The sequence below is a fragment of the Pan paniscus genome, chromosome 1 (assembly GCF_029289425.2).
Source record: "Pan paniscus chromosome 1, NHGRI_mPanPan1-v2.0_pri, whole genome shotgun sequence".
NCBI classification, from domain to species: Eukaryota; Metazoa; Chordata; class Mammalia; order Primates; family Hominidae; genus Pan; species Pan paniscus.
In genome coordinates, this window is record NC_073249.2 from 221,391,447 (window position 1) to 221,407,773 (window position 16,327).

Genomic DNA, 16,327 nt, shown 5'->3' on the forward strand with positions numbered 1-16,327 from the left:
TTGGCAAAACATCATCTATTGCATTTAACTAACCCTGTTAATATAAAACTTTATTAGTTTTGTATTTTCTTTTTATGTAATGCATATATCTGAGTTTTATATTTGCAAAAGAACTCCAAGAATTAATTTTATACTGAGTTTTTTGTGTTTTTACGTTAATTCGTCCAACAAATATTTATTGAACACTGACTATGGCCAGGTAAGTGCCACATGCTGAAGTAATAGTATAATAAAACTAGTTTAGATTGAAACTGAGGAAGACCCACAGGAATTTCTTCCTTAAAAGAAAATGTTCTTTAACATCTTATTCAAATGCTATAAATATTGCTGTACTCTGAGGGTGCAATTTACTTCTCTTACTATTCCTCAGTGTCAAACCTGCCTTCACCTGTCTCCCCTCACCTGTGTGGGAGGACATTCCGCCCCAGCTTTTCAATATATCCTGTGGAGTGCTGCTGCTGCTGCTGCTGCTGCTGAGGCACTGCACACTTGACACAGGCTGTCTGATCTCCAGGCTTGTGCCTACCTGGATTTCAGTATCATGTATCTCACTTCATACTAGCAAAGCAAACAGAGGAACTATATTTAACCTAACTGCTACACAAGTATCACTTTTAATTTGAAACTTCGTACTATATACTGTGTTCAAAAATCACATAATGTCACTCTTAAAACTTGGCTCTCTGTGTTGTTTATATGCATTTTCATTTTTGTGATTTAATCAGAAAAGCCCTGCCTGGAACAAAATAATCTGGGACCGTTCAAACCACTAGCCCTGCCAAAAGCTAAACAAAACCAAGCCCTACCTAAAGGTTAACTGACTTTCCAAGCCGTCAAAACTGAAATATCTCACCTGCCTTTATGATTAGAGTACTGGTGCTTTTCAGCTTAGCTCACATTTAGGAAGTCTGAAGAGTCTTAAATGATCCCCCCAAAATGTGTGTCTATATTTCAAAGAGATAACATATAAATACACTAGAAAAACCAATCACTGAAAAATTACAGCCCTAAACCTAACACAAAGTTACACAAAGGAAAAAAAATTAAAAACACAAGAAACACTCAAGATTATGTATCGACACCAAAAAAAGACTAAATAAATTTTTTAAAAGGTAAGGTAACCAGGCACAGTGGTTCACACCTGTAATCCCAGCACTTTGAGGGGCCAAGGCAGGCAGATTGCTTGAGCTCAGTTGTTTGGATAGGCCTTGGCAACATGGTGAAACCCTGTCTCTACAAAAAATTAGCCAGGTCTGTGGTGGCGAGCACCTATAATCCCAGCTACTTCAGAAGCTGACATGGGAGGATTGCTTCAGCCCAGGAGGTGGAGGTTGCAGTGAGCCAAGATTGTGCCACCGCACTCCAGTCTGGGTGACAGAATGAGACTCTGTCTCAAAAATAAAAAATAAAAAAAAATAAGGTGGCTTGATGTTAAAAATAGTTGAAATTAATTATTATTTAATAATTCTTACAGTGTTAAAGTCCATTTTTCTTACCTAAATATAAAAAGTTAGGGGGGAAAAGTACTCAAGATTTTTAAAGAGTAAGTTTCCTCCTATAAAAAGCATTATAATTATTACTCAAGTTTTGTTTTGTTTTTTCTCCTGCAGACGCTTTGGTGTGGCTTAGAATGTATCAACCTATACTGCTCTCTACATAGACATTTTTACCATTAAAAAATGCATTTAATATGACACTCTAAAGCTACCACCAACTAAAAACATCTGATGAAACTTTCTTTAAGGATCAGTACAAACTAGAATTCTATTTTGTTTGCTTACTCTAGAGAAACTGTGTATTACAGGAAAAACAAAAAAAGAACATTAGTTCAAAAATAGTAACACACAAAAGTGATTTGAACATATTTAGGGAGAACATTTTCATTATAAAAGGTTCATGGTGCTGCATTAGTTTGGCTTTGGAAGAATGCCAAGTGAAATCTAGATCCAGAGACTAGGGAATGCAGTAGTTATATTTTAAGTCAAACAGCTAATTAATGACTAAACAAAAGAATTTTCAGTCTGGACAACATATATGGAGTACTAATATACGTAATTATGAAATAGTCATTTGTGAATTCAGACAGTTGCGTTAGCATAATTATTTCTGGCTCTAGGCCTTAAAAATACTAACTTAAAATGCAGAAACCTTATAGCAGTTCACCTGATGAAGATGTGAACACCAAACTGATTATGAAACAAGAGTAGGTTCTTTAATGAATGTGCTCTGTGTTTAATACATTCTTTCTCCCTTGCCCTGAATATAAAAGTCAGGCTTAATGCTCAAGTTACACACAGGTACAAAATTTCTATTTTTAATATAGTTTTTTCACTATCCATAGTCCACATACTAATAGTCATTAAGAATCAAAACTATCGGGCCGGGCGCGATGGCTCACGTCTGTAATCCCAGCACTTTGGGAGGCTGAGGCGGGCGGATCACGAGGTCAGGAGATCGAGACCATCCTGGCTAACACGGTGAAAGCCCATCTCTACTAAAAATACAAAAAATTGGCTGGGCGTGGTGACGGGCGCCTGTAGTCCCAGCTACTCAGGAGGCTAAGGCAGGAGAACAGCGTGAACTTGGGAGGCGGAGCTTGCAGTGAGCCGAGATCACGCCACTGCACTCCAGCCTGGGCGACAGAGTGAGACTCCATCTCAAAAAAACAAAACAAAACAAACAAACAAAAAAATACTCTCTCAAGCTACTTATAGGGTGATAGAAATGTGCCGTGTCTTGATTTTGGAGGTAGTTTCACCAGCATACACTTGTCAAAAACTCATTGAATTATGCACTTCAAATGGGTGCAGTTTATATTGTAATACATAAATTAAACCTCAATAAATTGTTTTAAGCTGGGCGCCGTGGCTCACGCCTGTAATCCAAGCACTTTGGGAGGCTGAGGCAGGCGGATCACCCGAGGTTGGGAGTTGGAGACCAGCCTGACCAACATGGTGAAACCCTGTCTCTACTAAGAATACAAAATTAGCCAGGCATGGTGGCGCATGCCTGTAATCACAGCTACACAGGAGGCTGAGGCAGGAGAATCGCTTGAACCCGGGAGGTGGAGGTTGCAGTGAGCTGAGATCACATCATTGCACTCCAGCCTGGGCAACAGAGTGAGACTCCATCTCAAAAAAAAAAAAAAAAAAAAAAAAAAACAAGGCCAGGTGTGGTGGCTCACCCCTGTAATCCTAGCACCTTGGGACACCAAGGCGGGCGGATCACGAGGTCAGGAGATCAGGAGATCAAGACCATCCTGGCTAACACGGTGAAACTCCGTCTCTACTAAAAATATAAAAAACTAGCCCGGCATGGTGGTGGGCGCCTGTAGTCCTAGCTACGCGGGAGGCTAAGGCAGGAGAATGGCGTGAACCCAGGAGGCGGAGCTTGCAGTGAGCCGAGATCGCGCCACTGCACTCCAGCCTGGGCGACAGAGCGAGACTCCGTCTCAAAAAAAAAATAAAAAATAAATAAATAAAAAAAGAATCAAAACTATCAAAATACACGTAGGAGAAAACTTTTTTTAAAAAAAGGAATCAAAACTACTTTCCTAAGAAATGAGTGTCTGCCACTTTTTAAAAAATCATAATGCAAAAATAGATTAACTTTGTTACAACATTTTAAAATCAGATGAAGAAGCCAAACAATTCTATAAAACGAAAGGATTAGAACTAAATAGCTACAAGATCTTGGAAAAGTCAACTTGCTATTGCTCTGTGGGACAAAATGAGGGATTATGGGACTCAAAGTCGGGCTGCAGCGGCTGAACTCCCCCGTCCCCCACTTCCCGGCTCTGACTGCGGGTACATTAGTTAACATATCCATGGCTTCAGTTTCCTCATCTATAAGATAAGGATAGTCAAATAATCTATCTCATAGGATTAACTGAAAGATTAAAGGTGATGATTCATGTAAAGGACTCACTAGTGCCTAGCATACAAAGGATGTTCAATACATACTGGCTTCCATAATTAGTGCAGCCATCATCGCCTTCACTCCTTGTGTCATCTTTACCACCTGAGGACCAGTATTGGTGGCTGCGGGAGCACAATCTAAAATTGATTTGGTTTCAGATGTAACATTTAATTTATTCTGCAATTGCAAGTAACATCCAAGAAGGGAAAGGATTTTAGGTATTCCAATGGGTTAGAAAAGGTTAAAAGTAACTTAAGTAGGTCCAACGATCTCTCTTACCTTCTTAGAGTCTTCCTTTTAGTGACTTTCAGCTTCACCAAACATTTGCATATGAATCCACAATATTAAGACTATATTAACTCTTTTTAATTCAAAACTACATTACAGGCCAGGCGCGGTGGCTCACACCTGTAATCCCAGCACCTTGGGAGGCTGAAGCGGGTAGATCACCTGAGGTCAGGAGTTCGAGACCAGCCTGGCCAACAGGGCGAAACCCCATCTCTACAAAATTATAAAATACAAAAATTAGCCAGGTGTGGTGGCACATGCCTGTAATCCCAGCCACTCAGGAGGCTAAAGCACAAGAATCACTTGAACCTGAGGGGTGGAGGTTGCAGGGAGCTGAGATGACACCACTGCATTCCAGCCTGGGCAACAGAGTGAGACTCTGTCTCAAAAAAAAAAAAAAGAAAGAAAAACTCGTTACAGAATAGACTTGCTGTAGTTTAGGTTTGTAGGCCTTTGATTAAACTCCTATAGAGTAAACAATAGAATGAAAGTTCCTAAGAATTAACAAGCAACACAGAAGCAATTAAGCTCAGAGACAGGCTCTATCAAGTATGCTCTCTTGACCAAAAAATAACTACTGTCTACCTACACTCCCTCATCTCTAAAAGGAAATGTTACCCACCTTGCAATACTATTTTAAGGCTTACAAATAATTATATAAAATACCCAGTCAGTAGTAAAGAACAGGTGCTCAATAAATGGTAGGATGGGGCCGGGTGCGGTGGTTCACGCCTGTAATCCCAGCACTTTGGGAGGCTGAGGCGGGCGGATCACAAGGTCAAGAGATGGAGACCATCCTGGCCAACATGGTAAAACCCTGTCTCTACTAAAAATACAAAAATTAGCTGGGCATGGTGGCACACACCTGTAGTCCCAGCTACTTGGGAGACTGAGGCAGGAGAACTGCTTGAACCCGGGAGGCGGAGGTTGCAGTGAGCCAAGATCATGCCACTGCACTCCAGCCTGGTGAAAGAGTGAGACTCCACCTCAAAAAAAAAAAAAAAAAAAAAAAGGATGGAAGGAGCACAATCTCACTCACAACACACACAGTATAAAAGGTTTTTTCAAACAATCACAAATATTTAAACACAGGTCTGAGTAAAGGAATTCCTTATTAGTATAGAGGAGTCACATTATACCCAGAAATTCTTCTGTACACATCCAGCAGAGAGCGAGCAAGCACACACGAACATGGAAAACAGAGAAAGATGACAGTTGACATTTCATACAGGCAGCTCCAGCCACCAGTCTTACTTTGTGAACATATGCTGTACAGGGAGTGAGATGGAAAACACAAATCTACTGTGCTCTCAACTGCGCGCATTCCCACACGCCTCTTCCAGTGTGAGCCCCTTCAGTGGGATCTAAGAAACAGAGTTTTTGTACAACACAGCTTCTAAATACAAGCCAACTACTTCATGTGGTCCTCATCCAAAACACAGAAATCTATTCCAACTCTGGAAGGAAAACGGGCTCTTAATAAGGGCAGTCTGACTAAACTTTACTTTATGAGCAAGTCAAGGGATTTCACGGGCAATTTTGACTAAATATGATTTAGCATGACATAGGACCACAAAGCCCCAACGAGAAACAAGTCCACTGAACTACGTTTCCTTCAGGTTTTCGTGTCAACATGAAGAATGGCAGGCTGAAGAACGTAAGAAAATGCCAATTCCCAGCTAGATCAAAGAAGTGCTTTAGTAACACCGCTGATTGCTTTATTCCACCTATATTACCAAAGCCAGTTTAAAAAAAAAAAAAATAGCAGGTTATCATCGCCACATAACATTCTGCAGAATTAACAATTCGTAGGGTAAGTCTTCTGCTGTCACACTTAATATTCCTCTATTTTTCCAAAGCCAAAAAATAAAACAAGAAAAAAGTCAAGGTCCTCTACAGAGAAATGAGTCAACCTGTAAATTCAGTTCCCTCATAGGAGCTTTTGTCAGCTGAGCTGACAATTAACTGAAAGAACAGCCCATCCCAAGGGAAAGGGTGCTGCATGGCTTCACCCATCAGCTGTGCCACCTCCTGCTGCCTCCACCCTTCAGAACATACGCTCCTCTACCTAGATTTCAGCATGAGTGATAGCTGATGCAAAACAATCCACGTTTTCCCATCTAGATCCTCAATTTTGCATTACACCAGTGAGAGAAAGGGATGCATTTTCCTCTCTGTAATCTGAACTATGGCAGCCTCTGGCCTCCAAGGGAGTATGTGGACTGAGGTCCAGAAAGAAAATAAGGAAAAACTTCTCATTTTTTCTTTTAATCTCATCCTCTATAAAAATTCTTTATCGGATGCTTTAAAGTGTATCTAATATACTAGTGAGGTGCAACATGTAAATAATTTAGAGGTTTTATTAAACATGTGAAAGTTGAAGGGTTATGCTGAAAAGTTTCAAAAAGTTTTGAAGCCACTGATGGAAATAATCTACCAACTAAATTCCCAGCACTGCTACATCCAGCTTTATAAGACTCTTCAGGCCACTGATTTTAATTCACTAAGCAATTTCTGGTTTCAAATATAATGTCAAATCATAGTTAAAATAAACTGCCACAAGACATGGGTCCATGGGAAAAAATAAAATAAATAAGCTGCCAATTCCACAGGAAATATAATATGGAAAAATACATACTTATTATGGGTTGGGTTACATTTATAAATAAACTAGAACTAATGTGTATAATAATTTGGTAACAAATCTATGTTTCAGGGAATACTAAGAAATACACTGAGCTTTTAAATAATTCATAATCAAGTTCCGACTTATTAAATGGCTTCCAAATTATATAATACTATTTTGCTGAAAGAGTAACAAACTGTGATTAAGACCAATTTTAAGCATATCTACTTCATTTTCATGTCTAAAAATGTCTGAAATAGTTAATAAATAACTGGTTAAACAGCAGGCCTCTAAACTAGCAAACATTTGTCAAAGCAAAAACATTCTGTCTGACGGGAAAATGTAATTTATGCAAATGATCAAAACATAGAGACCTTCAAAGAATTTTACAATCAGTTGAGACAAGTTAACAAAGCTGTAAGGTTCCAGTGAGTATTTAAATCTAACCTGTGATAAGTAAAGAGACTTTTATCCACATAACCTCCCACCACGCAAAACAAAAGCATTCTGAATCAGGAAGTAGTTAGCGCCAAAGAATCTTTAAAAAATAAGGCTCAATAGGCAGCACTATTTTCTTCTTGTGTCTTTTAACAGAACAGAGTGTCCAATAAGGATAGGGTGCTAAATTTGCCTTAACTTGGACATCAATGTTGAGCCAAGGCACACAAATGGAACTTGGCAAAACCAGCAACCCCAGCCATCTGAATTAAAGGAATATAACTCCCAAATTGATGGACGTATACCCAATTCTCATCACCACACTAAACGGGTATTACCTTAAATTGAAATATTCAGATTTCAAAATAAAAAAGATGACAAAGCAATCCACTCCTAACAGTAAGACTCCTGGATTAAAATTTACCAAAAAAGGAAACATCATCCAAGATGATTAACTTTTTTCATTCTACTTCATAAATCTACTTTCTAATTGGATGCTAAATACATAATCTACTGTACAGCCTTCAATCTTAATAAAAATTCTTAGCATTAAGCAAACTTTCTTCATTAGAAAGGACGAAAAGCTGTTTCACTCCTATGAAACCTGCCCTTTCCAACTCTACAAAAATTCACATTGTCAAGACACTACACATTCTGTGGAACACTGGGACTGTATATTTATTAATTCATGAAGACATAACAACTAACGTTTAACTGGCATGCAGGCAGGGTTAACCACTAAATGCAAGACACTAAAATGCAAGAAAACACAGACAGAAACTCATGCTACTTTAGTTAAGTCAACGTGCACGTTGTGTATCTTTCAATGCAAGCCAAGCAGATCAGAGAAGGATCAAAAAACATGTTGGTTGTTTTCTGTCAAATCCAGGTTAAATAATGTCATTTACAATTTCCTAGATCGGTATTTTAAATTTAAAGCTAACATAAAGTAGGACTATGTGAAGCAACCTAAAAAATTTGCCCTTAAAATAATTATACCCTTAAAAAAAGAAACTTATCTACCTCATTAGTGTTCCAGCGGTGCCTCTCTTTTGGTAAACTTGAACATTTCGGCAGACATTCAAGCAGCTTTTTCGGTAAAAAGATTTTTACATGACTACTATTGCTGTTCCCATGATCATCTATAAAGAAGAAAACAATAAATTTAGAGAAAATAATAGATAAAATCTCCTTTAAAGTACACTGACAAAGTCAGAAATAGCAGCTCAGTTTAGTCAATGTGAGACCAAGAGCATCAGAGGCCCCACTATTCCTCTTAGTTAATAATACTCATTTACGCATTTATCAGATAGATGGCAGCAGGAATCTGGTCAAGAGGATTTATAACAGGATCGGGCTTGTGCTCCCTGACATGTGAGTGAACAGGGAAAATCCCCGCAGCTGCCCATAACCGAAAGTTATTTTTAAAGGTTCTTTCCCCATGTTTTGATGAAGCACATAAAAATTATAAAATTAACCTCACAAAGCCCAAAAATCTTTTATTAAGCAGTTGAAAAAATGTTAAGTTTCTTAGGTAAGAAGAATTATAGTAATATATGACTATTTTGTTCGTAAATACTACTTCATCCCCTAGACTATAAAAGAGATTTATCCTTTCAAAAGCAAATCACAAATCTTATAAATATAAGGGGTTTAAGCCTGCAGTTAGCTACTCAGGTAATACAGAAGCTGGCCTTTCTAGGTCTGAACATAAAATCATCATTTTAATTAACTTGATTTACATATACATAGCTACATAATTAATGTATTTCATCAAAATGTAACTCTTCTAAATGAGTTAGAGAAAAAATAATTACTTTCAGACTAGATAGTATGTCTGACTACCTAATAATCAGTCTACCTGATGATTTCTAGAAGAGATCATTTCCTTTATATAACATTTATTTCACTCATTTATTTGCTTACATATCATTTATTTTTTCACTCCTATAACAAAGTTTCTTTGCCTGACTCAAAATTTCTCACAAGCTTTGGCACATTTAGGTCAAAGTTACAAATTATTCATTCCAGGCTTTTTATGCTAGATAAGATCTCCAATATACAAAGGGTACACATAACTAGGTACTAAGGAGCTGCACATTAAAACATCAAAGACTTAATTTGCTCCAGTAAGTCACAGTTGAAACAACTTTTCATGATATAATAAGGTTTTATAACACTGAACTCAGAGTAAAGAGTCCAAGATCTGGCCCAGTTCTGCTACTTTCTAATTGTGTGACCTTGGGTAAGTTACTTAATAGTTTCAGTTTTCCCAAATCAACAAGATTAGATTATCTCTAATTCTTCTCCAGACACAAATCCCTATAAAATTTACTGTCATTAAATAACTTAATAGGCCTTACAATTAAGCAACCTTACATAAGTATACAGGCATTGGTTAATAATCTTAAAAGTGAAATACAATATCTTTTTCCAGTTATTTACTATGGCTTTGTTCAGTACAGTCTATTTTTTTGAACAGATGAAAAACATCAAAGAACAAAAAATATTTTCTAAGGTCACAAAATCCTCTCCAAACATTTTTCATCTGATTAACACACTTCTTCTCAAGGAAAAGATCTTAAAAGGAAAATATTGGGCATAGAAATAAAGTCTAAAAAATTTGCTACATCATATAGAAAGACTTTATGGAGATGAACTTAAGAGAGTTTTAGCATACTAAATCTTTTTTGGTCCATGAACTACATAACCAATTGAATTATAATAACCATCCTCTATTTCTATAAGCAGTATAAAAACTTTAAAAACCTAAAAACTGGCTGCTTTCAAGAATTTCAAATTTTAATTTGATAGGAAAATAAGATTAAACCTTTCAAAAAATCTTCCTGTGAAACCAAAAGGAAACTGTTCAACTAAAAGAAAGTTCATAGAAAGTTCTGTATGAATTACACACTGTAAAACCTCGGTAATCTTATGTGCTTATGCTCCCTGCACTTCATCCTCCCGAGGGAGGTTCCACGGGCCATAAAACTTTAAAGCAGAGAATACCAGATCACGTGAGCCTTTACCTCCCTTCTCTCTTCCCCTAAAGTACTTTTATTCCCATTTTTTAAAATCCCCCATGATATGTACAATTCTGAAAATAGAGGTGAAATTCTAAAATCTATACTCAATTCAAATATTCAACATTTACAGGTACCTTTTATGAAAACGGCACTATACTAGTTGCTCAATGGATGGGCTTGCTCTGAATTGTATATGAATAGTCATATCTCTGAGAAAGCTATCAGTTTGAAGTACAATTCTGAACACTTACGAGCAGAGTTTTAAACCCCAGCTTCTATGTTTGTGATCACAATCTGATGTTAATTTTCTGTTCTTTTAGCCTCTTCGAGGAACCCAGCTACTGTGCGGTATATAGTGTGCGTGTGTGTGTGTTTGTGTGTGTGTGTGTGTGTGTGTGTGTGTGGTATTTATGTAATAAAGGTACTCTTCTCAACAGCACAATTAACTGCTATAGAAAAGGCTTCAGTCTTCCACTCTGATACCAAATCAGGCAGTGGTAAATGTGACCAAAGAGGAAAAGGGGCAGGGCTGTGTAAGCACTCTCTCAATCTAGTTTCTAAACATTACACTTTACACGGAGGTGTGGCCACGGAGTCAAAAGGAACAGGAATATGACTGGCCAGTGGGTTCCCCCTGATCAGTTTTTAAAGTGTACCATTTCCAGAATTTTAGGTTCACGCTGAATATAAACTGGATGTTTTTAAGAAACATAACAATGGGTAAATTTTCCTACTACATTATAAGGATTGCGAGTTTAATACTGAGAAAAGAATTACTGGAATTTCAAATAGGCAAAATGTTAAAACTCATATTTTTAAATTTCAGTGTTTCTACAGGTGAAGTGGGATAAAGAGAAACTTTGATTTTACACTGGAAAAGAACTTTACATGGCTATACTGCATAAAAATCTGTTTTTAAATTAAAATCTGCTTTTTAATGTTTTGGGATAACTAAGAATGATAAAATAACTAAACACATGCACCAGTTTTCAAATCCTAATAATAGTATCTTGAGTGAACAGTAAAATTAAGGCATATACTGGTTTCCACTGCATTATTCAGTATTCAATACAAATAGTTGAACTTTGACACTGAAAAGTGGGAGTGTCAACCAAATGACAGTAAAACACTTCATTATCATTATCTAACAAAATATATGTGTATGATATTAGACTTTACAAAATAATTTTCTAACCTACTTCACAATAAAAAAATAACTAGTGAGGCTCTTGAAAATGACAGATGATTTGCTTGGCTGACAGCTCTAATTCTAAAGAACGAACCATCCTTTCTAGTCAACCTACAAGGTGTAGTATAATATCACTTTCCAAAATGCAAAAAAATGCTCATTCACTTAGGCAAAAAGCAGAATTACTGTTTTCATGTTTTGTTTCAAAAAAATGAGATTCACATTGTCAAATCCTTTACTTAAATCCAAAGAAATGTATTTGACCTTTTCCTTCAAAAATTCTGTGACTTCTGCCAAGGTAAATTATAACTATATTAACTAACCTAGAAATGATACATTCATTTTACTTTGATTCATAATAAAAAATAATGTTGGTTCTATGAATAATGACGAACACTGTTATTCATTCAAGTTGATTACGATTAATCTTTCAAACTCTAGACCAAACTGTTCCAACAGTTTGGTATAACAGTGTATCAAATTGCTAAATCTTATTGGGAATATCTTTGATCAACAACATGGAGTAGTAAAATCAAAAGGAAGCTCTACAATTTTCTGTTTAGCTCTAATTATTATGTGCTTAGATTTAATTAGTAGGATAGGAACTGAAAACATAAACATATATTGTTATATTCAAGTCAGCATAATGCTCACAGCAGCAAATACAGCCATTACTAACCTAAGGCCTTCAAATCACCATATATCCAAAATACATATTAATTAAGCACTATGTGCCAAACATTGATCTGATTTTGCATTATTCTTTTCCAAAGTCTCCAAAGTGAATTAAACCCAGTAGTAATTCTACAAAAGATTTTTAAAAGGTTAAAGAAACAGAAACTAACAGATTTTTAAGTAGAAAAATATAATTAGTTTTGCTATTTAACAATCCCCTTCTTGTTCTTAGAGTTGTGTGATGATCAACTTACCGCTTCTATTTTTAGGTAGCCCAGATTTACCTTTTTCCTATTGATCATATTACAAAATCTCGGGTCCAGGCTTAAGTCAAATCATAACTCAGGTTCAATAAACTTTTCACTGTTTATCTACATTTACATTTTCAATTGAAAAATATGTATGAGGGAACAGATAAAGTGAGGGCACAGCAGCCCTGTAAGCCATCACTTCAATTTGGGTTTTGGGACATTCTCTCCTCCTCTACTTCATTCAATTCCAACTGGAGGTACATGTGATTAAGTAAATCTATTTTCCATTATTTATTAGGGAGTAAGCACTTGTGGGACTCTACTGTGTATCAGGCACCCAGAAAGGATCTTACATTGCACTCTTTCATTTAATCCTCACGATAAAACACAAGGGCTTAATTACTCCCATTTTACAGAGGAGGAACATGAGGCTCAGATTAATTTGCCCAAGATCCACAGCTGCTGAGTGGCTCAACTGGGATTCAAACATGACCTGTGGCTTTTCCCAAAATACCACACTGCTCCTACTCTAAGTCACCTGGTATTGGACACTAGAATTACAGAAGTGTTGTATTAGTATCAAACATTTGTAAAGTGCTTTGATTTCTCCGTGTGATTAAATCTTTTGCCTTTTTTCATCTCCACAGAAACTTTATGAGGAGAGCATTCTTTTTGCTACCCCAGAAGGATTAAGTAACTCATCTAAGATCACACAGCAGTTAAGTGCAGAACCCAGGTCTTCTGAGTCCGGGCTGAAGGCTGTTTCCACTGTACTAGATGATAATTACTGCCACTGCCAAGCCCACCCCTTCCTGTAAGTCAAAAGCTTTTTCAAATCCTACCTTCTATAGGTGGCACGGTGTTGAGAACACAGTAGGTGCTAGTTCCGCAGAATACACTTTGGGAAACGCTCTAAGGAAACAGAAAATAAAATGTAAAACTAATCTTTCAAAAAGATATAATCTGGCTCTTCTGTGATATTCCTGCCAAGATGCAAAACCTGAATCTAATCATGAGGAAACATCAGACAAATCCAAATCAAGGAACATTCCACAAAATGACTGGCCTGCAATCCTCAAGAGTGTCAAGGTCATGAAAGTCTAAAAGGACTGAAAACTCTTCTGTATTAAGAGATTGAAGAGACAACCGGTTATGACCCAAGGTTCTGATTAGATATTTTTCTACAAAGGCCATTGCTGGATCAACTGGCAAACAGCAACAGGACCTTAGGACTGGAGAGTAGGAATGTCTCAGCGTTAACTTCCTGGTTGTGATTACTGTTCTTGTGGTTATGGAGGAGAATGTTCTTGTTTGTAGGAAGTACATGATCAAGTATTTGAGAGTGATGGAACTTATCAGCAATTTATCCTCAAATGGCTCGGGGGGAAACCGTTCTTTGCATTGCAAGCTTAAGGCTGCTTCAAAATTTAAGATACATATGTGAGAAAAGGTCTGTGCTGATGAACATGCATAACTTGTGTAATTTGTTTAAATGGGAAGTATGTGTGCTGTACATAGAGGAAATTTTTGCTAAGAACCAATGTCATATTCATTTTGAAGCTCAGTCAACACCAACAACATTTTTAACCATTTCCCAACAATAAACCCAACACCCGACTCACCCAAAAAATGTGCAGAGCGCCAACTAGTATTATGGCATGGCAAGTAAATCAAGGGGAATTCCGTTAACAGGAAAGAAACAAGGTCTCTGGCTCTCAGGCTGCTTCACTCAGATAAAATTAAAGATTTCACATAAAAACTACACAACGGTAACTTTTAAAAAAAAAAAGAAAATTTTTTGAATATTGACGGCCAATTATTTTCAGTCCTAAAAATATCTTTTTTGTTTGGTTGCAGTATTAAATAAAATTTTAGATTATTCATCCTACATTATAAACCACATATTTATACACTTAGAAAACCAAAGATAGTTTACAAGTTCAACAACCACCCTCAACATTTTATATTTAAAAGCTACCAGGCATGGTGGCTTGTGCCTGTAGTCTCAGCTACTCAGGAGGCTGTGGTAGGAAGATCGCTTGAGCCCAGGACTTTTAAGGCTGCAGTGAACCATGATAACACCACTACACTCCTGCTCCAGCCTGGGCAACAGAACAAGGCCTCATCTTTAAAAATAATAATAATAAATAAATAAATAAATTTGGTGGCTCATGCCTGTAATCCCAACACTTTGCGGAGCCAATGTGGGTGGATTATTTGAGCTTAGGAGTTAAAGACCAGCCTGGATAACATGGCAAAACCTCACCTCTACCAAAAATACAAAAATTAGCCAGGCATGGTGGCACACACCTGTGGTCCCAGATACCTGGGGGGACTGAGGTAGGAGGATTGCTGGAATCCGGGAAGTTGAGGCTGCAGTGAGCCATGATCACGCCACTGCACTCCCGCCTGGATGACAGAGTGAAACCCTGTCTCAAAAAATTAATTAATTAAAATAAAATATAAAGAGTTCAGTTCTAACATTTACTAGCTGTCCTTAGGAAAGTAATTCAACCTCTCTGTACTACCTCATCCAAAAAGGGAGGGTGGATACTTCTTCTCTCTGAGGCAGGAGGAGGATTAGGTAATACATACCCAAGTGCTTTCAATTCAAAGGTACCACCCAAATACAAAACACTATTGTTACCATAGTTAATGAGGGTGAGCTTTAACAATGTTAACATTTTCTAAGAACAAACAGGATTGCCTGAGTTATTTATTTGTTGTTGAGTTTGTTTGTTTGTTTGTTTTGAGACGGAGTCTCACTCTGTTGCCCAGACTGGAGTGTAGTGGTGGGATCTCAGCTCAGTGCAACCTCTGCCTCCCAGGTTCAAGTGATTCTCCTGCCTCAGCCTCCTGAGTAGCTGGGATTACAGGTGTCCGCCACCACGCCTGGCTAATTTGTGTATTTTTAGTAGAGATGGGGTTTCACCATATTGGCCAGGCTGGTCTCGAACTCCTGACCTCAAATGATCTGCCAGCCTCGGCCTCCCAAAATGCTGGAATTACAGGCGTGACCCACCGCGCCTGAGTTTTTTATGCCAAAAAATGTTGCAATCTGACTAAAGTTGACTTCCAAGAATTATTAATTTTCCTCTCCCTTATGCCCATGATCAAGTGCTTCAGAAGTCAAATTGTTTTCAGGGTCCATATAAATAAAGTCCTTCTCTATAATGTGACTCCTAGCTACCAGGATAACCATGAGCTCCTTAATTCTTTCTTTTCTATTTCTGTAAAACTCTTGTTCTAGGACTGTTTCCCTCTCCAATTTAACCAATAGTAGTATACTGAGCTAGGCACAGTGGCTCACGCCTGCAACCCCAGCTACTCAGGAGACTGAGGTGGGAGGATCACTTGAGCCAGGAATTTGAGCCTAAAGTGAACCATGACCATGCTATTGCACTCTAGCTTGGGTGACAGAATGAGACCCTGACACAAAAACAAAAAAAGTAGTTAACTATGATAACATCTGTGGTAACAGTCATGTCCAAGAATTCACCCTATAGACTAGACAAGGCTCGGAATTCATGTATCCTTTGGAAAATCCAACATTACTTTCTACCCATGACTGTGAGCATGGAATCACCATACCTTAGGAAAAGTGGTTCATGGGAAGATCTCCAATAGGGGAAAAGTCAGCAGCACGCTGACTTCTTGTAACATCTTTAAGAGTCGCCAGTAACAGCCCACTAATCACATGAATGTAATATCTCATTTTAATTTAGTTTCTGAATTAAAACTTGAAATTTTACGATGTTAAAAATAATGTCTTACATTCAAGGCTTAACATTTCCTGGCTTCCTATTATCAAAAACTGATGGTATAAGATTACCATTTGAGATATCTTAACAATGGTCTTAGGTGAAAAGTTGTTAAAAATCACTTTGGTTCAGTGGGACACACTAATGAATAGCTT

The 16,327-nt window shown here is 37.5% G+C and overlaps 1 protein-coding gene across 22 annotated transcripts in view; it reads right to left on the bottom strand.

The window, feature by feature from the left end:
- CAMTA1 (calmodulin binding transcription activator 1) overlaps nucleotides 1-16,327 on the bottom strand; it is a 982,737-nt gene that overhangs the window by 934,893 nt on the left and 31,517 nt on the right. For 19 of the 22 annotated variants that reach the window (XR_008622215.1, XR_004670222.3, XR_008622217.1 and 16 more), the window contains 2 exons: nucleotides 13,254-13,323; nucleotides 8,294-8,412 (listed from right to left, as the gene is read on the bottom strand). Coding sequence is in view for 17 of the 22 variants with exons in the window: in XM_055104459.2 (XP_054960434.1) it covers nucleotides 8,294-8,412; nucleotides 13,254-13,323 (189 nt within the window). In the remaining 5 variants the exon portion in view is untranslated. The remainder of the gene's footprint in view (nucleotides 1-8,293; nucleotides 8,413-13,253; nucleotides 13,324-16,327) is intronic. The other 3 variants (XM_063595032.1, XM_057300716.2, XM_057300714.2) reach the window with 1 other exon arrangement.